The sequence below is a fragment of the Pipistrellus kuhlii genome, unplaced genomic scaffold, assembly GCF_014108245.1.
Source record: "Pipistrellus kuhlii isolate mPipKuh1 unplaced genomic scaffold, mPipKuh1.p scaffold_m20_p_2, whole genome shotgun sequence".
NCBI classification, from domain to species: Eukaryota; Metazoa; Chordata; class Mammalia; order Chiroptera; family Vespertilionidae; genus Pipistrellus; species Pipistrellus kuhlii.
Window position 1 is genome coordinate 161,525,793 of NW_023425515.1, and position 24,544 is coordinate 161,550,336.

General features: G+C 47.2%; 1 protein-coding gene across 2 annotated transcripts in view; it reads right to left on the reverse strand.

Moving 5' to 3' along the window:
* The window catches only part of AGBL4 (AGBL carboxypeptidase 4), a 915,072-nt gene that overhangs the window by 79,079 nt on the left and 811,449 nt on the right, over positions 1-24,544 (reverse strand). For both annotated transcript variants that reach the window (XM_045584580.1, XM_036445875.2), the window contains exons 8-9: positions 18,640-18,754; positions 1,699-1,810 (exon numbers count right to left, since the gene is read on the reverse strand). In XM_045584580.1, coding sequence (XP_045440536.1) covers positions 1,699-1,810; positions 18,640-18,754 — 227 coding nt within the window. The remainder of the gene's footprint in view (positions 1-1,698; positions 1,811-18,639; positions 18,755-24,544) is intronic.

A 24,544-nucleotide genomic window follows, 5' to 3' on the forward strand; every position in this document is an offset into this window, starting at 1 on the left:
GCTCTTTAAGAAGAGGTGGTAGAGGAAGAAATCACTGTGATTCTATCAGGAAAACTGCAATTAACCCAGAGATTGGGGGGCCTGGGCTGTGGGGAACCCAGGGGACAATAAACACTTTCTGGGAAACTTAGCAGCAGCTTCTGTCTGCCAAAAAAGCTGGTCAGGATGGCATCGAGGGTCCAGGGGAAGAACAGTGATTGTGAACACAGTTAACACCCTTTGTAGACAAGGAAGGAGGAGCTGGAGAAGGTAGTAAGTAGAGGAAAGCAATGGCTACACAGGCACTGGCTAAAAAAGACTTAGGAAAGACAAGTTCATAGGAGGATCAAGATAACAGTCAAGTGAATTACACTGCACCTAAGGATTTACTTTATCTTAACTTTTGGTTTAATATATGCATTTGTTTTAAGTAGATATTTTTGGCTTCTTCATCTCATGAGACCTCCACAACTGAGCCCAGGATTTGTGAGGGCTGCTCAATATAATGCAGCTTTTTAATGTAGGATGTTTTTATGGACATCTTCAAAGAGTTGCACTGAAATATTCCAACTCTGGAACCCTTGCTGTCTTAGCAATCACTCTCTGTCACCTGGTGGCAGCCAGGGGCTCATAAAATCACAGTCATCATCTGTAATCTCATTACAGCAGCTTCCATACAACTGAGTCTCTTCTATGTGCCATTTTTGACAGTGTCACTTAGCTTCAAGTTGAGCACTTTAGTAAGGCGAAGTTCACAGTGTACATACCCATTGTGGAAAGAATGGGGTAAAAATTCAAAATATTTCTGTGGTGGCCTTACTTCAGGGCCCACGCCCTGAGGCCACAGCTAAAAAGTTCTATTTTTCTTTAGGCCTTACTTCTGCCTTTGGCTTCCACCTAAAGAATGTCTGTCCTGTTCTCTTCCAACATCCCCTCAGAGGCAGAATGATCAGAGTCTGTCTCCTTTCTCTAAGTTATGAAATCTTAATGCATTCTATTTCTTATAAAATCTTGCCCCAATGAGCAAACTCAGTATGGACACCCATTGCTCTCTTCTCTCTGGAAGAGCAGGCCCTCTGGAACAAAGGTCCAGAATACTATGCCATAATCTCTTACCTGGCTTTCTTGATTTAGGTGGGAATAGGTTCACCACCACTACCACATGACCAGGTGCTTCCAGCAAGATCATCCTGTCCTTGCCTCTTGGGCCAGGGATGACTTGCCCAGAGGTGGACGTGTCCTCCAAGCTAGGCCCTTCATTGTCTTTTTAAAACTGGGACTAGAAAATGAGAGTGGGACACTCTACAGTGGTGGGAGCCACTAGGTGTGACTAGGTTTGGCACATGCTTCCTATAGGTGGAGGAGGCCAGCCTACAGCCTTCAATTACATGAGATACTTTGGTACTCTTCTAGTGAATAATCACTCCAAGGATAATTAAACTAGTTCAAGTTGTATTCCTTTGGCTTGTAACCAAAGAGCACTGGCAAAGGTGGATCTGCTCCAGTATATTTCCTTTATCCCATGAGACCCCAACACCTGAGCCCAGTGTTTGCGAGCACTTGGGTTTGTCCAGTGCAGAGAAGACAAGACCTGGTTCCTCCCTGGTTTTGACCCTGTATTCCCAATTCTCAATTCCTAGTGAACTTCCCCAATACAACACTGCTCTTTTCTGGGTCAAGTCATAAGACCAGCAGCTGCTGAGGGGTTCGGTTACTCACTGGATCGTTGTACATCTGGATGATGAGCTGTTTTACCCCATACAGGGTAGGGTGGGCCCATGGAGAGGGATCCAGCCAGTGACGGTTCAGGTCAAACCCCATCAGAGAGCACCTAGGCAATCCCCAAAGTCAGAGTCAGTACAAACAGAACAAGTCAAGCTGCTCACTTATCAAAACACTGTTGGGAGTAGAAACAGTCCTGTCACTGACCTGGCATTTATTCTTTTGCCAGAGACATTTTTAAGCATTTCACATGTATTAATACATTCAGTGCTTTCAATGACCCTGTGGAGCCACTACAAGGATAATTATCACTTTACATAAGAAGAAACTGAGTCACAGAGAGGATCAAAATATTTCTGTGGCGGCCTTACTTCAGGGCCCATGCCCTGAGGCCACAGATACATGCATGTCTCCTAGACGGGGCAGCAGAAAACATGCTCAGGCCAAAGCCACCAGCGTCCCCCTATTTCTTTCTCATACCCAGCTAGTTAGTCCATTGTCCCTGCCTTCAAAATATATTCAGAACCCAACACCTTTGCATCACCTCCACTGATATCACCTTGAGTTTGGACCACGGTCCAGAGTATTATGCTATAATTTTTTATCTGGTTTCCTTGTTTCCACACCTGCTTCCCTGGTTTTGACCCTGTATTCCCAATTTGCAATTCCTAGTGAACCTCCTCAGTGCAACATTTCACCTTTAACACTATAGCCCTCCCCATACCCCACAACCCATTTTCCACACAATAACCAGTATGATCCTCTAAAGACATAAGTCAGATTATGTCCCTTCTCCTTGTGGTCCATCCTGCTGACCTCTCTGACCTCAGCCCCTACCAGCCCCTCTTGCTGCCTCTATGCCAGATACTGCCTCCTCTCTGCTCCTCCAACACCTCAGGTTCCTCTTGATGCAAGGGTGTTATACAGGCTGTCCTTCCTAAAATTCTTTGCCTCCAAATAGCTGAGTGACTAACTCATCCTCATTTATTTCAAATATTTGACTGAATGTCACCTGCTCAGAGAAGGCTACCTGCCCACCTTCTCCATACCCTCCCTTGGGCATTAAAGAACTTTGCTAGGGCAAATGTGATCGTGACTTCTGGTTCTCCGTCTCTCTCTCTTCCTCCTTTTCTTCCTCCAGATCTGCTCATATTTGGGAGAGTTACCTCCTCCAGGCCTCTGTTCCTAGGCCTCCATCTGCTAGGCTTGTACACACTGCAGGCACTTCCCAGGCCAGCACAAGCTCAAATCATAACTCTCCTCCTTTCAAATGTCGCCTTCTCCTGTCCCGAGAATGTCTCCCACGCTCATCTATCTTGCTTTCCTGATCAAGATTCATCTATAGTTCTCCATACTTTTGGGATAAAATTCTGCTTTTTGCAAGTTTTCACCATAGTCAAATAGATAATGGCTATTATCTCTTTCTCTGCCCAAATTGTCCCCCTTTTTCTTATCTGCCCCTCTGTACCACTATTTTACACCCCCATCTTATTTTCCCAGCTCCTCTACTTCCCTGAAGCAATACAATTGTATCCCCTCTCAGCTTACTACTACATTTACATCCCCACCTATCACTCTACCCAGAAAAATAAAGGACTCCACTGGAGACCCACCTCTCCTTCGAGATGGTTGGGGTAGAAATGATGATTAAATAATAATGAGTTCCTCCTATTAATTAAAATCAGCATGGTGGGGACCCTGTGGTAGATATACAATGTTTTCTGGGGACTGATGAGGAAAGGCTTCATTGAGGAAAAGCCATTTGAATTGGGCCATAAATTTTTCCAGGTGTTAGAAGACAGGAGGAACAGTGTAAGTAAGGAAAGGTACATGAAGTCCCGTAGGATGTTGGGGGAATGGCGGACAGTTTGGTTTGACTGAATCATAGAGTACTTAGTGAGTGAGTGGTGATGGTAAAGCTATGGAGGGAGATGGGGGTGAAGGGCCTTAAAAGCCTGATAGGGAGTTTTGTTATTTTGTCTTTGCATCACTGTGTTTAGACCAACCGAGCATTGGTGTTGCCTTCTCATTAATTGCAGTGAGAAGAGAGACAGCCCTGCATACAGGTTACAACAACATCACCATCACCAACAAGGGAACACAATGGAGCATCTACTGACATTACTTTGCCCCAAGAGTTAAGTACTTTTTTAAAAAAAAATGTATTTTATTGATGTTTTACAGGGAGGAAGGGAAAGGGATAGAGAGCTAGAAACATTGATGAGAGAGAAACATCAATCAGCTGCCTTCTGCACACTTCCCACTGGGTATGTGCTCTCAACCAAAGTACATGCCCTTGACTGGAATTAAACCTGGGACCCTTGAGTCCACAGGCTGATGCTCTATCCACTGAGCCAAACAGGTTAGGGCAAGAGTTAAGTGCTTTACTAGTACAAAATACTTTCTCTAAGTTGATCTTGTGGGGCAGGTTCTACTATTATACCCATTTTGCAGATGTGGAAACTGAAGCACAAGGAGGTTATAAACAACTTGCTTGAGAAAAAGTGATGTCAGGTTGTTGCACAAGCAGTTGGACAGCCCCTCAGAGTGCATAGCCTAATGAGAGAAAGAAGATATACTCACAGGCTCATGTCCATTTATAATTCAGGACAATGTTGTGAGGATTAAATGACATAACACATGTAACCAACTTAATTTAGCACAGATTCTGGCACATAATAGCAGCTCAAAATGTTATACTGTTGTATAGTTTTATGCTACATTCTGTATGATTAATAATCATGCAGACCATCAGGGACTTGGGTGGACAGCAGACAGCAATGGTCAGGATGACAGCCCATCTTTTCCTCAGTTTGGGAGCTGAGTTCATTTCTGTGCTCTGTGCCCTCCCAACATAGGAGGCATTTGTCCATTTTTCTTGGAGTATGCCGGACAAGGGACCTTGTGATTAGATGGAGTGTGTGTGGGAGGGTTCTCTTTCCATGGTTCCAAGATGATGAGTTTTCTCCCACATAGAGACATATGGGCCGATGCTCCCTTGTTGTGACCTGGCAGCCAGGATGGTAGCAGGGAACCCAGATCAGCTGTGCCTGCTTGGACTTAAACTTGGACTAGGTGATACGAGGCTAGAAGGGTTGTATGGCTACCACGAAACAGAGGGAGAGCATTCCTGCCAACAGCCAGTTTTTGTTCTCCAGGCCCACTCTCTTCACTGTTTCCCAAGTCTGGCTCTTCAGCATCAGCTTTATTTTAAACCCCTTCCAACAATTTCCCTTTTTGCTTTAGTGGCTGGATTCAGTTCTTGCTTTTTTTTTTTTTTTTTAATGGAAAGTATCCCTAACCATATGGCTCTGAAGGCCAATTTATTAATCACTCCATCAGGCCCCTGTATTGTCCTCTTCCCAGTGGCTCATCACCAGACAGGTGGGACCTCAGTCTGAATGCTGTGCCCACATTGCTTTCCCAGCCCCTGTAGAGCACCTAAAATTTTGGAAAGGAACATTGTCATTGATAACAGGACTTAATCCTTAACAACGGTATCCTTAGAGACAGTTAGCTTACCTACCGCTCCTCTGTCTCCAAGTAGGAATGTCCACAGCAATGTCTTGGCTCGGTCACCAGTCTGTTCCATGACACTTCTATGACCCAGAGCTCCCCACTTCCCACTGTCAGCTTATCTCATTCTTAGACAGCTGTTAGGAAATTTTTCCTTCCTGTTAGCTGAAGTTTGTCTTCCAAGAACTTCCTCTCTGTGTTTCTGCCTCGTGCAAGTGGAGTTGCCCAGAACAAGGAGGCTATGCTGTGAAGACCAGGGGCTCTGGAGTCACAGTGAGGTTTAAATTTGGGCTGTATTCTTTACCAGCTACGTGACCTTTTCAAATTTTCTTTTTTAAAAAACTCTCTTGGCTTCTGTTTTATCATATGTATAATTAGTATAACAACCTTGACCTTCTGGATTATTTACATGAATGAATGTCTGTAAATAGCCCAGCAGCATCCTCAGCAAAGAGAATATTGACTAAATGGTGGCCAGTGGTGAGGACTGTGGGCTTGTTGAAATTTTCATCTCCTAAGTATCATCTCCTGTAGGAAGGCTTCTTGACTTACTCTCTGTAATGTGATAGGTGCTTTCCTCTGTTCCTATAATATCCATTGCTCACCCCCTCAGAGTGTATACAGCACAAGATGCAGTCATGGCTGAGTCTGTCTTCCCCATGGGACCATGTATTCCTTCAGAGCAAGGACAATGTCACATTCATGCTTGTATTTCCATGCCTGACAAAGAACCTGGACTATGATAGACACTGAAGACATTGTTGAGTGAACATTTCATTCTTTCCAAGCATTTTCCTGTATCACATGATATATTCCCACAGTCCCCAGATACAAAGGTGGGCTCTGTTAACCAGTGGGAGTGTTAGGAGACAGAGATGGTGATCCATTCTTCTGAGGTCACCTCACCACTCCTCCACAGGCTCAGGCCGGAATCCTGGGGTCCTGGCCCTGTGCCCCGTGGTCTGTCCATGTGGCCATGTTGCTTCCAGGAAGCCTCTTTGGTTAAAAAACAAAACAAAACATGACATTGAAAACTGAAGAAAGTGTGTTCAGGTGAGAGATCCTAAAAGACTAGCCCCTGGATCCAGCCATCTGCTGAAAATAGTTTGGCTGCCAGTACAAAGGCAACGTGAATCTTCAGAGAATCCCAGGGTCCTTCAGAAGTGTGAGCATTTGTGGAACTCTTTAATGAGTAGTATCAGCGCTGGGTGCTTTTTGAACTGATTTTTAAAGAGTGCTACCAATGGCAACACATCTATCAGTAGGTGAGTATTTACTGAACAAAACATCTTAGTAACAATACAGGAGCCCTGGCTTAGGGGCCAGAGGCACAGGCCCCACCTGAAAGTCTATACCATCTTGGGAGAGTCTCTTCCCTTCCTGGACTCCATGTGGACTTCACTCACAAGTCTCTCTTCCAGTTCTCTCTTGTGATTCTAAAACATCAACGACTGGCTTTACCCAAGAGGTAGAAACATACAGAAAGCATACCTTTCCAATGAAGTGAAAATACAAAGAAAACAAAATATTCTAGGAAAAAGATGGATACAGGTTTTTAAAAGAAACATCAAATAGTAGAGCATTACCAGTATCTTAACATTAGTTGCATTTATTTTTCAACATTTGACATGTGCATGGGACCTAATCCTTGGCACTGGGAGTTTCTGAGTCACCCTGAGCTTTGAAGAGGTGATGAGAGTGTGGCCCAACCTCAGGGCATGAGAGAGCATTCAAGGCAGAGGGGTGGCACTGTGCAGTTAGGGAAGTGAGAATAGTGCTTGTGTTCCTAACTAGGCTGTAAGCACCACAGTGGGCTCTTTTGTGATTGCCAGTTTAGTCACGGAGTGGAAAATACTGGGTCTCTGCCTTCTTACAGCTCTTCTCTTCTTTATTTTTAAGGATGAAATATCTACATGAGCTCAAAATCAGGACCCACATTCTAACATGAATGGAACTATTGATAGCACCAATGAGTCAGAATATTTGACATTAGGACCATTTTAAAAAATCTGAATTTATGGAAATAAAATTTATATGTGACCAAATAATATATGATTTCTTGTTATTGAGCTAGGGATATTCTTGAGCATCTTTTCTTTCTCCTTTCAAACTGTGAGCCCAATGAGGACAGGCACTATGTCTGAGTCATCTTGCCCACCTCCACTCCAACTTATCTACTAGAGACCCAGGTGCAGAGAAGGTCCAATGTATCTGTTGAATGAATAAGTGAATGAATAGATGCACAAATGCATAAATAAATGTCCTGAGAATCTGCAAACAAGGTTTAGAAAATTACTTGAGGCATATTTTGAAAAATGTTTAAGTATCTATTATATGCTAGACTCTTTTGCAATAACCAAGTGAGGTAGATATTATTTATCCTGTTTTGTAAAACAGTGAGTCCTGGCTGGTATCTCAGTGGTTAGAGCATCAGGCAGCACACTAAAGGGTTTCCGGTTTGATTCCTGGTCAAGGGCACACATCTAGGTTGTAGATTTGTTGCTCAACCACAGTTGGGACACATGTAGGAGGTAACTAATTGGTGTGTCTCTCAATTTATGTTTCTCTTTCTCTTCCTCTCCATCCCTCCTTTCCATTCTATCTAAAAGCAATGGGAAAATATCCTTGGGTGAGGATTAACAACAACAAAATAAAGTTAATAAAATGCAAGAGAGATTTAACCTTGAGAAGGTCACTTGACAACTGCTAGGAGATAGAACTGGGATTTGAATCCAGGTCTTATTGATGCCAGGATGGTCTACAGTGACCCTTTGACACCCCCCCTCCCCCAGCTATTGGAGAGGCTGTGCTATCTATGAAAGAGAAACTAAGCTACTCCTTTGCTCTTCTTGTACTGTGCTGGTCTCTCCTCTGCCCAATGGCAGAGATGCAATGGCTTCTGAAAACATTATTCAAATGGAAGGGCATCATGCCTCATCTCCCTTGCAATAATGGCAGCTAGAATGAGAGCAATGATTTTAATTTCCCTCTTTATAATTTCCTTTTCATCTCCTATAAAGGATGGAGAAAAACGCAGCATGGTTGCTCCAGATCAATCTTGTTCTGAGCACCGTGGAACTGCCTGGTCCCAGAACAGTGCATTGACAAGCAGAGATGCATGGGGCTAACGTGCAATTGTCCCTCAAACACAGCAGTTTTTCAGCATTGCCAATGAGCTGGATTGGATTAAGTATATTTGCACCAAAAGCAAAATAAATATTGCTTTACTTAATAGCACTGAAAGGTTGTGATTAAATTGCCCTTGGCCTCAGGCACCTTCCAGCTCCATCGATTGGCCAGTGTCAGATGCCAGACAATCTGTCATCAACAGCTCCTGCAAAATGCCTTGCAGATGGGGTGGGCTGTGCTGTGGTGGAAATGGAGGACAGCAGGCAGTGTCCTTTGTCCTAACATTAAGGATAATTATAACACATCCACTCCTCATCACCTCCCCCAGGATATTTAAAGCATTTCCCTCAGGTCCCTTCTTAGATGATCACAAGGAGAGATCTGGGATCAAGGCTGTGGATCTGGGAGGATGATGAATGAGAACATAGGTTTCAAGTCAGAAGGACTTGGGTTTGTGGCACAGGCCTACCAGTGAGTAGGTTTGTGACCTTGGACAAATTCATCTGTTTTGTTCAAAGTCCTGAGAGCCCTTGGAGGGCCGAGGCAGAAGCTGTCTTGTTTCCCATTGAGTCTGCAGTGGGAGCACAGTATCAGGTACACCGTCAACTTTTGGCTCACCTGTGCACATAGAGGCTCAGGAAGGGTGAAGAATTTGTCCCAGGCCAGCAAGGACAAGTGGCAGAGGCAGGACTGGAATTCAGTCTGCCTGGCTTTAAAGCTGTGTTCTTGGCCATCTCTCTGTTCTCTCTCAGTAGTCCTGGGAGTCAGGTCAATGCCTGATGGAGGGGTTCATGTAGGGTGAGGGGTGAATGCAACATCCTTATTTTTTAAATGGGGAAACTATGTCTCAGAAGGGGGACTAGCATAAAAGGAACCTTTATTCAAATTGACAAAAGGAATCCCCTCCAGGCTGACAACTTTTTTAACAGGTACTGCTTCTGGGTAGGTGAGGTACAAAATGCTGCCACTTGCTCAGGTCAGACTTGGGGATGGGGGCAGAGTTGCAGGAGCCTTTGTGCAGGGTACAAACTGATGTCCGTGGGTGGTGGGGGAAGGGGGAGGAGGGAGGGACTTAGACATGCCCAAGGTCCATAACAGAATCATGCTAAGTGCTCAGGTCTCCCACCTCCAAAGGTCCACCGGGTCTCTACCCTGTACTGTGGCCTTCCTAGAAGGTGGCAGAATCAGGGGAAGTGGGTGCTCAGAGCCCACCTGGAAAAGGGATTGGCTCCAAACTTAAACTGTTTGGGCCCTTTCTCCCTAATCTTATTCCTCATGGACAAGGAGCAGCTGTGTCAGTTGCCTTCTTCCTTCTGGAAAGCATGGGCTCTGGGAGTCACCCTTTGTCCTTCCTATCCCGTGCTTGATGGCACCCAATACCAGGCTTGGGGGATCTCCATAGTGCTTCTTACAAGTGTGAGAGCCAGTCACCAACTAGAAGGCACCCAAGATTTCATAAAGTCCAATTCCCACATTTCAAAGATGGGGAAACTGAGAGCGAGGACACACTGCTACATATAGAGTTGGAAGTCCATTCCAGAACCATTTTTCCCTCCCTAAGAACTCTGATAGAAGCAAAAAGAATCATTTGACAAGCCTGAAGGGGCAACTTTTCTAAAGGTGTACCCCAACCCTTGCAGCTGGGAATTGGCTATTTCAATTTTTTCAGTGAAAAGGGGCAGAGGAAACACAAAAAGGAAGAGGAATACTTTAGGTCTTCACAAGATCTGGGAGCTGGCAACACCACTGCCCAGCTAGTGAAGACCCCGCAGTGCCTTAGGTTGCGAGTGTGGACTGGGGGCCACTCTGCTTGGATGAGATCCTGACTTGGCCATGTATTTGCTGTGTGGCTTATGCACCTCAACACCTCTGCAAATAGCAGACTTTGCCAATTTCAGAGGGTTGCTGTGAGATTTAAATGGAATCATCCATGTAAAAAGCTGGGAATACTGCCCAGTTTGAGGTAAGTGCACATAGTACTGCTGGTCATCTCAGTATGATCCTCAGGCCTTCCACGATCTGGTCCTCAGCTATTCCTCCAGCTTCTTGCACCACATTTCCAATCTGTGCACCATGCAAGTCTCATATTAAGGTCTATGAGCTCATTAAAAAGACGCTCCCCCTTCTGTAGGCTGATGCGATTCCTCCAAGTCTCAAGGCTTGTCAGGCCTGTGCTACAAGGCAGCCTCCACCTGCCCTGTTAGCCGGTGCCTTTGCGCCATACGTGAACCTACACTGTGGGCTATGCCCTGACCTCGTGCACCAGCCTCGCCAGACCACTGACATTCCCAAGACTCCTGGTTCACCCAGGGCGCAGGCAGCAGGCTCAGAGGCAAGCATGTGGACTCTGAGTTAGCTCCCTAGTTTTGATGCCTGGATCTCCCACGACCATGGACCTTGGATAAATGGTTTAACCTCTCTTTGTGCTTCAATTTCCTTTTCTGTAATATGAGACCAGTTCAGAATCTACCTCATAGGTTCATGGGGTTGGTTATTGGGACAACCCCCACCATTGCTTTCAATCCCAATAGAGACTTTCAGTCCCCAGTAGAAAGAATGGCTCTTCACCTCCATCTGCTCGCTTACTCTTTCCAAGGGAGGGGATGAAACTTATCTGCTTGGTCAGCATGAAAAATGGCCAGGGCCTGCTGGGCCTGGCCCTACTCAGCACAGTTGTTTAGATTTGTAGGGATGGTGCATTCTAGCCTCTTTCCTGCCATGAGGGGTGCCCCTGGAGGCAGCTCCTTCATGTTCTGCCCATGGTTGGTGGGGAAATAGAATTTGGGGGTGAGATAAAAGGAGGCCAATTTTAGCCAGGGAGATAAACCATGCTTTCCAAATCTCGCTTTTATCAACAATAAAGCAAATGCTTTGACCTCTGTCTCTCTGATCCCTGTGTCTCCTTTGAAATTGCAAAAGTACGGTGGGCAGGGGAGCATGATGAGCTCTGACCCCTACATTTCTAGTGGAGATCATACATATAAAACACTTAGCACAACACCTGGGAGCCAGTATAAGTTCAATTACTATTTGGGTTAACATCCCTGCTGTTATTCGACATTATGATTTCTATGATTTAGAATTTCCCACCTGCTTTTCCTGGTGACTCCCACCCAGCCCTCAGGATGCATACCACACAGCACCTTCTCCACAAGGGAACACTGCCTCAGTCCCCAGTGCCTGGCATGGAGTATGTGCTGGTGAACATTTGAGGGAAGGCATGAAAGGAGGGGGAGGGAAAAGATAAAGAGAAGAGGGAGAAGAAACTGTTTGGTTAAAAGTCTTCTTCAGCAGAGGCAGAGTGGCAGCAAGGGCCCCGGTGTGGGCTCTAGTGGGCCCCTGCAGGGCTCTGGAAAGGGCCCACGGAGGCAAGGGAACCCATGGAGGGTGGTGCAGGGCGGAAATAGTGGACAGTGGGAAATGAAGCTGAGAAGGAACTTGTAGGACACTGCTCATGCCTTGAATGCCAAGCTAACAAATTTAGGATCCTTCTGATGGTCAGTGGGAGCTACAGAGGGCATACAGGGAGAGTTGAACCTCTTCAAACAGTGGTTTGGGAACTAGGACAAGAAATAGTGATATATATATTTGATTTCAGAGAGAGAGGAAAGAAGGAAAAAGAAATAGAAACATCAATTATGAGACAGAATCATTGATCAGCTGCCTCCTATATGCCCCCTGATCCCACTGGGGATTGAGCCCACAACCTGGCATGCACCCTAATAGAGAATTAAACCATGACCTCTTGATTCATAGGTTGACAATCAACCACTGCTGAGCTAGGCCCAGTTGGGCAAAATGATGACGTTCTTGATTCTATCCCATGTTTTGTTCCTCCAGATTCCCCAGCCACTAACTCTGGGCTACTGATTCCAAGGAGGCTTGTCTTCACCATAGAGTCAATTATTAAAATCAACTTGCTATCAACTCTAACTTTGAAATGCTATTCGGCCGCTTGCAGGGACAGGGATGCAGAGCTGCCTCCACAGACACCCAGCCATCTGGCCTGTTCTGTGGAATCTGGCTGGGAAGCTCATTTGAATAATTGGTTTTGGCGGCCTGCACTTGCGGGTTAGACACCTGATTACACTGCCAGCCCCAATGTCCTTTCAGCCGCCTTAGGAACATCACTCAGGTTACATAAAGCAGGAGAGAGCCTCTGGGAGGTAAGGCCCCGTCTGGCCCCTGCTGTCCCTCACACTTCATCTGGACTATGGAGCTCACTCACTGTGTGACCTTGAGCAAGTTACTTAGCCTCATTGTGACTTGGTTTTTTCTTTGCTCCGAGAGGGAAGGATCTCTGCCCCGCTTAGGGCTCTCAGAGAAGTCGGGGAGTTGCGACTTGGAAATACAGGCAGAAAGGTTCAGGTTGCAAAGAGCTCCGTGTCTGGCAGCAGGTGCACCGGGGCTGTACACTGAAGCACAGTCCTCAGAATTAGGCTTCTGATGGTCCCTTTCTGCTCCTGTTCCACTAGCTGGTTCTATAACTTGAGTGTGTTTCCTTTCCCACCTATGCCTCAGTTTCCTCACCTGCAAACATATGAATAATAAAGGAGTGGTTCTAAGAAGTAAGTGAAACTATCCATGCGACATGCCTAGAATAGTGCCAGGCCCAGGAGGCTCACTAGAGCTTTGCTCTTCATCGTCCCCATCAACACTGCCATTATCATCATCATCATCATCATCGTCATTGTCATCGTCATCGTTGTAACTGTTCAGTCCTGGACACAGTGCCTCAATGACCGGCATCAGGAGCCTGTTCAGAGGACAGCAGGAAGGAAAGGGAGAGAAGTGGGTTTCAGGTGCCACATGAAAAGTTGGGAGGCTTTGGGGGTCTTCAGCCTGGAGAACAGAAGCAGGCAGTGGTTGGAGCGGAGGTACCCAGTCTTCAAATAGCCGAAGGGCTACCGTGTAAACGATGGACTGAACCTAAGAGGTCCTTTGGGGCAGAGAAGCAGAAGAGATGGGCCGGCAGGCTTAGCCTCAATATAAACCCTCCCAAGTGGTCCATCGGGGTAACACAATGCTTGGGGAGGGAGAGAACCACCCAGATCCAGCTGCAGGTAGACAGAGAGAGGGACTGCTGTCTTTTAGGGATACTTTGTCCAATCCCCTTCCCCCTCCAAAGCTGATGGTGCTGTGACAGAGTCACCAAGTGGGTGAAACATGGTCAACTGGGAAGAAGTCTCTGGGAGAGGGGCCAGCAGGTCTTCCTGTGAGGAATCCTTGCAGTGGATCTTTGTTTTCCATTTCTACTTGATGAAAAATAAAATGCACAGTTTTTATGCTGTCAGAGAACAAATGGGATGTTGACATGTATTTCACACAGCTAATTTTATGTTCTATTCTATTTCAGCCAGTTCAAATATTTCCTGTTTGGATGTTGAAGTGGGCAGAGTCAGTTATAACGTGTGTGTGTGTGTGTGTGTGTGTGTGTGTGTGTGTATTTGTTGGAAATATCTCCCTGGCATTTTACCCCCTGCCATCGTTAACGCTGTTTTGCTGTACAAATCTCTTTTTATCTCCCTTCTATGTCTAGTGAACTCCTATAGACCCTCCATCTTTCCAAACCCCACCCTCATCACTGATGGGAGGACAGCCCTCCTGTTTTCAGGAGCAGCAGAGCGAGGGTGAAATCTGTGGCAGGCTAAGCTGGGCCTGCCCAGTTCACCAACCTGCTCTGACCTTCCTGCTGAAGTACCTGGGGCAGGCTCCTTGGCACCTCTGTGCCTCAATTTCCTTCTCTAAACTGGGGCTACTGCCTGGCTGGTGTGGCTCAGTGGTTGAGCATAGAACTATGAACTAGGAGATCATGGTTCAATTCTTGGTCAGGGCACACGCTCAGGTTTCAGGCTCGATCCCTAGTATGGGGCATGCATGAAGTGACTGATTAATGAGTCTCTCATATCAGTGATGTCTTCTCTCTCTCTCTCTCTCTCTCTCTCTCTCTCCTTTTCTCTTTGAAATCAATAAAAATGTATTTAAAAAATAAAAACAAAATGGGCCTACAATACTACTTCCATCGCAGGGCTGCTGAGAGGGTCACATGTGATGATATAGATAAGGTACAGTTGTAGGCACTTAGACGTTAGATGAGGCCTCCATAGCACCACTCACACACCCTCCAGTCCAAACACAGGGCTTCTCATGGAGAAGGGCTGCTTCAGATTGCCGTTGCTTCCCCACCTGGGCCCGGGCCCTCAGCAGGCCCTCCACAAACCTTAGTTAAATTGGATTTACTGCACTCACGCATCCTCTGCTCCATGAGGAGTGCCAGGGCCAAGAGACAACGAGGTGCGGTCTGCAGAGCGTGGCAGCATCTCTCCACCGCGGAGCCATCTACACAGCGGAGTCACTCACCACCGGGAGCCTGCGCCTCGCCCCGCCTCTACGCTCCAAAGAAGCACTGAGGTTTTCTGAAGATGCGAAATTTCACAGCCCCTTGCTATCTTTTGGGTAACTGCGTATTTTATGATGACTAATAGGCAATTACTATGGTAATATTGCAATCCAGCATGTGTGAGGTTTGGGAAATGAGAAATTATGGGTAACTACTCTGGACTCATTTCTATGGCAACAAAAAGTAATTGTCATTAAATACCAGTTATACTGAGGCTGTACCTGGTAATTATAGATTTTTATGCCCAGAAACATAAATAAAACCAATAAATTTATGCAAAGGTCTATGACTGTTTACTTATACGTGGCTCTACGGAATACACAATGACAAGCACCTAATTAAGAAATGCAAACCCACCACAGAGTCATGCGGTCAGATGGAGATGGAGAGTCTGTTTCTCAAATGCAAGGCTCAGAAGAGAACAAGGCAGGAGGCACAGGTAGAGACTGAGGCTTTCTTCTCTGCCAAGGAAGTGATGGGGGAGGACGCAGTAGCAGAGAGAGCGAGACAGTGCAAACGCTGCAACTTGTGTGGGCAGCCACTGGTGGAGGGACCAGGCCCTGCTCCAACCCAATGGCCTTCCACCAGGAGTCGCCTCGCACCTTCTTTTCTCTGCAACACCTGAAGCTACAGAATTCATCCTGCAGCCGAGGCCGGTTTGGCTCAATGGATAGAGCGTCAGCTTGGGGACTGAAAGGTCCCGGGTTCGATTCTGGTCAAGGGCATGTACCTTGGTTGCGGGCATATCCCCAGTAGGGGGTGTGCAAGAGGCAGCTGATCGATGACTCTCTCTCTCTTCCATGTTTCTAACACTCTCTCTCCCTTCCTCTCTGTAAAAAATCAATAAAATATATTTAAAAGAATTCATCCTGCAAAACCTCTAGGCGTCCGGTTTCCCCGGGACCTAGGAAGATGCTTGCATTGCATCAGCAGCCATACCAGTCTTGCTTTTTTAAATTTATTTATTGTAAAATACACATAACATCAAATTTACCAACTTAATAATTTTAATGATACAGTTCAGTACATATTATTGTGCTACCATCAAGATCATCTTTCTTCAAAACTCTTTTCATCTTATAAAACAACATCTATGCACACTAAACAATACCTGCCCACCCACCCCCGCTTCCCCACCATTCTGCCTTCTGTCTTTATGATTCCATATACTTTAATAAGCTTCCTTTCTTCCTTCCTTCCCTTCTTCCCTCCCTTTTTTCCTTCCTTCCTTCCTTCCTTCCTTCCTTCCTTCCTTCCTTCCTTCCTTCCTTCCTTCCTTCTTTCCTTCCTTTCTCTGTCCTATGTCCCCTCCTTCCTGCCTTTCCTCCTGTGCTCAAGCTACTTTGAGAATATTTTTATTATTTGCAAGCACAGAAACTTTAACTAAGACTCTTTCCCTCCCAGCCCCCCTTCTCTCTTCCCCCCCCCCCCCCCCCGCCCTTCACAGGGTGGCTATAAGGATGAAATAAGGGTGGGAAAGCTTGACATGAGCTGGGTGAGCAAACAGAATTCTTGAAATGGCATTTCCTGTGATGTGTTTTATAAGCCCTAACACCCCTGGGGGAATGTGTGTGTGACAATTTGGAGAACACTAAATACATATCCCCCTCTTCAGATTCCTGTTTACTGATATTAGCATTTTTGAAACTGAAAAGTCTTATTATAAAAGGGCAGGTTTAACTTTTCTCAGCTCTGTGTTTCCCAAACTTACTTGAACTCTGAATTCTTCCCCCTATCCCCCATAATGCCGTGGGAAGTCCCACCAAATGGTGAGAATTGCTGCTGTATCAGTCAGGGGCTCAGGAGGGGCTGGCTGCTCTCGGGGACCTCAACCTCCGAGGTGCACACTCCCCACATCTGGTAGTGGATTTTTGTGACTGATAGCCTCTTTTGTTGCTACTCAGAGCTGTTTTAGCAACAGGATTAATGCCTGTGGTTGGAGATTTCCTCCTGCTCTCTTAGTGAGAGTCACACATTCTCACTTGGAGAATGCTGGGGGTTTAAACTTGAGGGCAGAACCACTTCTGAGTGTCAGAGCTTTTTCATCCTGAAATCCCAAATCACAAAATCTGGATCTTAAAGACATATTAAAGCATCTGGTTCCCCATCACCACCCTCCTGGCCATCCCAGGGAGGGGTGGCATCCGGGCCAAGGTCACAGACCTCTTTCCAGGGCATCCTCCCTGGATGGCAGAGGACGACATAAATGTGTGTGTGGACAGCATTGACCTCCCTCTGACCACGGCCGCTCTTGTAATTAAGCAGAAACGTTAACATAAATCAAACAGTCATTCCACCACCATCATCACTAACTGCATTCTGTCCAGGGAGGAGAACGGCACTGCACTCAGGCCCACAGCAAGCCATAAAACTTGCCAGTGCTAATGAACCATCACTTGAGCCAATTAAGAGAGGAAGCAAAACTGTCTTTAATTAAGGCATCATGCGTCCCGTGGGCTCTCTCCAACTCATACCCAGGGGGACTAGGAGGCCCCTCTGGACCAAATTGCCATGCTCTTGGAAAGCAGCAAACCAGCTCTGTTTGAAGTGAAGCTGGCAGCCTGTGTTCTGGTCTGAGCTCTGCCACTATTCCCATCTCACCTCTGGGTCTCAGTTTCTTCATCAGTTGAGTCATTGGATTTCTTCACTCATATACATCAAACAGCCTTTGAGCACCTACTATGTGCTGATCTTTGCTGCCAGGTCTGGGTTATACACAAAGACCATTAGGGCTCAGACCCTGCTCTCTGGTGTCTGGAGGGTCAGTGGGGTCCATGCCTTGGGATAAAACTTGCTCAATAACCAGGCTGGTGGGAACTCAGAGAAGGCTGTGACCAATTCTGTTTGGGGGGTTGGGGAATGTTTTCCAGAAGAAGTGGGACAGCTGAGTTGTGAAGAGAGGTGAGTGAGGTGAGGAAGGTATGAGGGGGTTCTTGGCAGAGGGTAAGGGATCAGAGACCATCAGGACACATACAGGGAACAAGGCTTTACTTAGTGTGGCCACAGCAACAGTTCTAAGAGTGGGATATGGGAGGTGAGGCAGCACTGTAGACAGACAGATAAACAGCAGGTCATACAGAGCCTTGCAAGAAAAGCCCAGTCCTTTGAATATTTTCTTGAGAGTTTTTGTTGGACTCATAAGCAACAGAGTTGTATAATGTGGGCAGAGAAGTTAGACAGTCAGTGATTTACTGGGTGTGACTTTGGGCAAATCAGTGGCCTCGACTGTGAAATAAGAGCAAGAACACTATCTGAGAGAATCCAATGTCTTTTCAGCAGATAACCACTCAGCAGTGGAATTTAGGCCAAAAATTATGGTGCACCAGCAGAAAGAGAACTCAAGACAGGAGTGCATGAGTGAGTATGGGGCTAGCTGGTAAGCCCAAAACACAGAAATGCTGTTCAGATGATCAAGGGTACCATTCTATCATTAGTGACCTCCAAGAAGAAACACAGAAATGAAACAGCAATCATTGTAACCACCATATGATATTCTGCAAAGCATAGTTATCACCACCATTTCTTCTGATGCTCACAGATACCCTGCCAGGTAAGTAATTATTGTCTCCATTACACAAGAGAAATGGAGCATCAGCGGGGAAATGAATTCCCTAAGGTTACATAGCAAGTGGGTGCCAAAAACTGATAGTAGGCACCTGATTCCTGGTCCAGCAAGCTGCTCAGAAAACCCCAGCAAGTGATAGCTCTGGTGGCTGAGCATAAAACAGCCAAGGCTCATTAGCCACATTTTCTAGAGCCAGGGTGAAGCTTCCGCTAATTAACTCCTGGGAAGTCTGAAAATCCTTCCTCAAAAATACAACCCCTTTTACTTGTTGCTTCCATGCCATCATTCTACAACTACCAGCTTCTGAACATCATCTCTTGTCACTCACCTGTAATTGCCCAGGTAGACTCCATCAGGGTTGAGCATTGGTGCAATCTTGAAGACCAGGTGTTCCCGCAGGACACGAGCAATCGGGTGCTGGCTTACGAGGAAGTCAATGATCCCTAGGGAAAGAGAAGCCTCTGAGTTAACCTCAAAGAGTTTTTAAGGAGGAAGCACATTGTCCTCCTGAAGCCCAAGGATAGGATGGAGAGACCATTTCCTGTGGAAAGCACAGGGAGAGCTTCCAAAAACATAGCATTTGAGCTGTGCGATGGAGAGCCCACAGGGTTTTGACAGACTGAGATGAAGTTAGCTAAGTACCGGCATCCAATTGATGACTATGGGGTCAGAGGACTTAAGGATCTGGATCCTCATGCTGAGGATGGGCACACCAGGAAGCAGGGAGGGGAAGGGATCTTGCTAATGTCACGTGAGGAAAGAGGTTTCTTTAGTGTTCCCCAACTGTCCCTTTCCCCACTTTGAGGATCCTCTGTTCCAGATTCCCTCTTTGCTTCTCACTGGCACCTACACCACCTTGTGTCCAGGTCACTAAATTTAGAAAAGCTGAATTCTCCATGACTCTCCTTCCCCAGTCAAGCTGCCCCCAAGTCTCTTCTTTGAATCTAGGAAAGCTGCCCTCATCCCAACCTTCTGTCTCTCTTCTGCTCTATGCCACCACATCTGGCCTGGGTGACAACCAATGCCTCTGACAGATGCCTTACACACCGTAGCCAGGAGATATTCCTAAAGTGCAAGTGTGACCCTGCCACTCCCTCCTGGATGTCTTCTGGTGATGGCCTGCATGCATCCACAAGAAGGAGGTGAAAAAACAAAACTGAGCCCTTGCTCTCACCTTCCTCTTCTCAATGATTCTTCATCTAAGACCGAAAACAGTGGGCAAGATGGCACCCTGCATCCCATGAAATGACTGTGATACTGGAAAGTAGTAGAGAGTACACAACCCTTCCAAAATGCAGAAGAGCAACTCCTGTCCTGCTGGAGAGAGCACCAGGAAGAAGAAGCTTTGAGTTGGGCCCTGGAACAGAGTAGGTTTGATAGACGGACAGGAGGAGGCGGCAGGATGACTAAGAGCAGTCCCCATGCCCAGTGGCAAGCACTTAGCTCCTGGAGTGACTCCAGAGCACATTCCAGAGCTGCTAGGACTGGTGAGGGATGGCTCAGGCTTTTCATTAGGCCAAGGCTGAGAAATCATGGGCAGCCACAAGCCAGTTGGACATCATTTATTTCTCGGCCGATGCAGCAGTAGACCAGATGTCTTAATTTATTTGTTGGTCTTCATACGAAAGCTGCAGTTTGCCAGTAAACAGGCAGGGTAATGATGCCAGGCACCCTTGTTAGGGCCTCATAATTGCTTAATCTGTCCACTGATTGACCCCGGCTCCCGGGGAGGCTCTTCATCATGGAGCCAGCCTGTGCTCAGGGCCTGACCATGCTGCCTCAGAGAATGGCTTCTGGAAACGGAGTAGCTCATTGTGATCCATCCTCCTTCACAGATGAACAGATTAATTGGGCTGCCAATTAGGCAGCTAATAAGGATGATGAGAGAAAACAAAGCCAGACCAAAAGCCGCAGCCACTCTGAGCTCTGGCTCCCAGAGTGAGGGTGGGGATGGAGACGAGATGAGAGATTTCAGACCCATCTCCTGGCTTGAGGTCAGATACAGTTCAACGGGCATCATTCCCATTGGTTGGGAAATTGGGAGAGGACCTTCCACATTGTTTTGGTGAGGGGAAGTGGAGAGGAATAGGAAGAGAAATGTTGGGGAAAGTAAAGAGAGGAAATGCCATTCCTGGCCATGGGTCAAAAGCATTGCATGGGGCAGAGGAAGTGGAAAGAGCATGGGCTTGGGATGTGTATTCGAATTATGACTGGTTGTTAAGCTAGAGAAGTTACCAGCTTTCTCTCGCCGGTTCACTCGTTTTGACATATGGAAAATAATATTAATACTAATCTGAAAGGCTGTTCTGTGACTGGGTTAGAGCTCCTATGTTCTGACTGCCTGACACAGCAGCTGAAAACTGTAATGTGCTCTGAGAAACTCACTTAGATCAAAGGTTGAAAGACATGGAGGGAAGTGAAAAACAGAATGGAGTTTAGAACTAGGAGTCTGGTCTGTGAAGTTTAATGATTATGGGATTTGGGGACAAGGATACTGAATTGGAAAAGCCACAAATCAGCAGTCAGAGCTGCTGGGCCCCAGTTTTGCTTGGTGGGCCCACTCTTGTCTTTACAATAAGGAAAAAGAACTCAGAAACTCCCCAGAGTGCATGCTCACTGACAGTCTTGAATTCATCTATTTCTTTCCTTTCTTTGGGAGCAGAACCCTCCTCTGCCAAATGAGAACAATCTCCTACTCCTGGGAGACACTATCAGCCCTGTAAGATTGGTCTGTCCCTTTAACAGATAAGTTTTCAGGGTTCTTTCCTTCCAGCAGATTTAATCAGGGAGGAGGGAAAAAGCAGGATGGCAGGAAAGCTTGAGGCAGGAAGGCTGTGTGAGTGTGTGTGAGTGTGAGTGTGTGTATGTGTGTGTTTGTGGGTCTCCTTCCTCCTCCTCTTACCCCCACAGGACAACCTGAAGCATGACCTTCCAGAGGGAAGGTCAGCTCTACACCCGTCTAGGGTCTGGTGGGCACCTTGGCACATAGCAGCAGGGTCCAGGATGTGGGACAGGAGACCTGGGTCTGGTCCCTACTCTACCAGGTGACATGTAGTGAATTTTTTGGCTTTTTTGAAGAGCAGGGCTGAGAGCTGCCCAATGACCTGGTAGGATTTCTGAGAAGAGTGAGAGGAAGAGAGAGTGGGCATGGTGTCACCTCCACGCGCCTGATGCTGCCCTGAGCCTGACATACATGGTCTTGTTTGCCCTCCCAGCAGCTCCGTGAGGACTACTCAGCTGCCCATCTTTTGCAGGTGAAGAAACAGAGGCTCTAGTAGGATTGAGGACTTGCTGAAGGTCCCCAACTGGGAGGTGGAAGTGGCAGGACTCAGACTCAGGCTTGCCCAAGTGCAGGCCCCTGCTGTGCCCACTGCCCATGCTGCCTTTCAGGGGGATGTGCCTTGCCTGCATTGTCATCCCACAGTGTAGGCCTAATTAACTCAATTATGAAGGATCTGAATTGGGGTGGGGCTTCAACAAAAAAGCAGTCACTGCACCAGGAGGAAGACCTGAGGTCTAGTCCTGGCCAACCAGCTAACCAGCTGACATGCAGTATGGTAAATGAGGAGGGTTTGGTAACAGCTCTCTCAAGGGTGCAAGGAAATGGGGGATGGGAGTCACACACTGGGCTTTGGTTCATGAGGAGGGTTAGTGGACTCATACCTGCACTTGCAAGTGCTCAGTTAACCATGACCTACCTCTTGATAGCATGTATGGAGGCCCGCTGAACACCAGGCACTGTCCTAAGTGTTGTGTGAACATTAACTCATTACACTGTCACAGCAACACTAGGAGGCAGGATTCCTACTACAATTTCCCTTTAAGGTAAAGGAATGGAGGCACAGAGAGGTTAAGGGACATCCCAAGGTCACACTGTACTTAGGGGAAGAGCTGGGACCCAATCCCAGGCTGCATAGCTCCTAAGACCATGCCGCACACGCTCTGCACCAGGGTGACAAACAGAGCACTTGTGGCTGATGAACAAGGAGAGTGTGGCCTCACAGAGGCCAGGAGAGGGTCTGGGGTGGCAGAGCTCCAGATTCTCAGCCATCCTACAAGCAGCTCTGCCTCCCTTCCTGCCACCGCCTCTGGCGCTCTGCAAGGACAAGGCTCCACTCTGCTTTCAGCAGCAGGTGTGTCAGCAGCTTTGCGATGAGAACCTTGGTCCCAGCCATATGGGGTAACCAGGCCCACATGTCTGTTCCCCACTCAAGGTCACTGAGCCAGATAATGGGGAAGAAGTAAACAGAACGAAGGTACCAGACTTCATCCTTCCAGGCCTTGGGTCCCCTTGCCCTGCCCATAACCAAGTGGGCAGGGGAGGGGACCTTTCTTCCCCAGGGCTGGGTATGGGGAAGAAAGTCCAGCTGAGCCATTGTGGGGACTGAGAAACCTCTGGGGAAGACTGTGCCTCAGTCTCTCTTTGGCAATGGGGAAAGGAAGCCTGACTTAAGCTGCCTCCAGGAAGGAGCTGTGTGTCCTGAGGGACAGCCAGAGATGGGAAAAACAAAGGCAGGATTGGGGAGAAGGGCCCACGCCACACCTGCCATGAGTTAGTGTGTGACCTTGGGTTAGCCTCTTTGTTTCTCTGAGCCTCTTCTACACCCTCTTCTGTAACATGCTCACTGTTGTGGGATGTCCAGAGAACTGTGTGTTCCTGGCTGGAGCTTGGCCCTCTAGCATGTCCCATTGCTGAGTGGGGCATGCACAGGCTTGGGAGACCCAGATCAAAGCCCCCCTAGGGCTCCCTTCTGCACCCTTCTCCCTCTTTCGGTCCCCTTTGGCTCCTTCTGTGCTCTTTGGCCCCCTTCTGGCTATGTGACTTTGAGGCTCCTCTTTCTGAACTCAGATTTAGCATCCCAGAGCCAACACATCATGTGTCCCTCACCATAGCCCCAAGAGATGAGCAAAATAATACCCATTTTACAAATGTGGAAAATGACATTTGAAGACCCAACCCTAGGCCTCTGGTAGCTCATGGTTTAAAGGGGAAGAAACAATATAACTCTAATATATAACAAATCAGGATAATTAAGATTACTATCAGGTAACCTCTAAAGCAGCCATAAAGTAAGGGGCCATAAAATAGGGTGTGTGCCAGGCGCCCACAGATGGCATTTAATATAAACCTTGGACTATGGGAAGTGTTTACCAAGTGGTAAGGAGTAGCCGGCAGAGGAGTTAACAGCTGCAAAGGCCCAACAGTGGAGAGAGGATTGTCCACCCAGGGATTAAGTTGTGTGGGGCTGGGATATACCAAGGCTGATGCCAGAGAACCTGGCAAGAGCCACATCATGAAGGGTGAATGTCATGCAAGAAGTTTGGAGATTATCTTGAGAAGGTAGAGGGAAGGCATTAAAGGCTCTGCCAAGGAGTAAACTTTGATCAAAAGCCTATAGAACAGCACCGGCTCTATCAACTCCACACCATCCAGGTTCCTTTTTGGAAAAGCAGGGCCAACAGAGAGAGCACTGGAGCTCTATGCAACTCTGTGCCTCAGGCCTCATCTATAAAATGGAAGGCAGCCCTGCCCTCTGTCTGCTGTGCACAGAGGAGGAGGGCATGGGAGTCTAAGCTCCCCGAGATGAAAGTACTGATGGTATGACTGCTACCTTTTTACAAAGAAAGACTTGATAGTTGCATCCCATTAGCTGGGGGAACAGGTCTGCTGCCAAGTTTAGTAACTGCCAGATGGCTGCCGCAAAGCCAAGAGGGACCTGGGAGAGGTGATTGCAAGGACAGTGCTGGAAGTGAGAATGCCAAGGAGGAAGCTAAGGTGACTGGAGCGAGGAGGTGAGACAGCCCAGCTGTGCCTCATCTGAGCTACATGGCTCTGGGGGATCACTTTCTCTCCCTGAAACTGTCTCCTTGCCTGAAACATGGGACAGGCAGTTATGTCCAATCACAGCGCTGGAAGAATGCGAATGGGGGAAATGGACCCCATATCCATCTGCATAATGCCTCACAGTGTACAAAGCAGATTAACTGTGTCACCCTCTCAGATTCCCATGAGGAAGGAGGGACACCTGCTGCGTCCCTGCTGGATGCCGCCTATAGGAGGGGGTGTTTGTGTACATTCACCCCAGGCCAGCTCTATCACAGCCTTCAGACAGGGATTGGTTTCCTAACCCATTTCACATTCCAGGAAACTGTCACACTGGGAGGAAGTGGCAGAGCAGAGCTGATATTTGACCCCAAGACTATCTCATGGCAAATCACCAGGTAATTCCCCA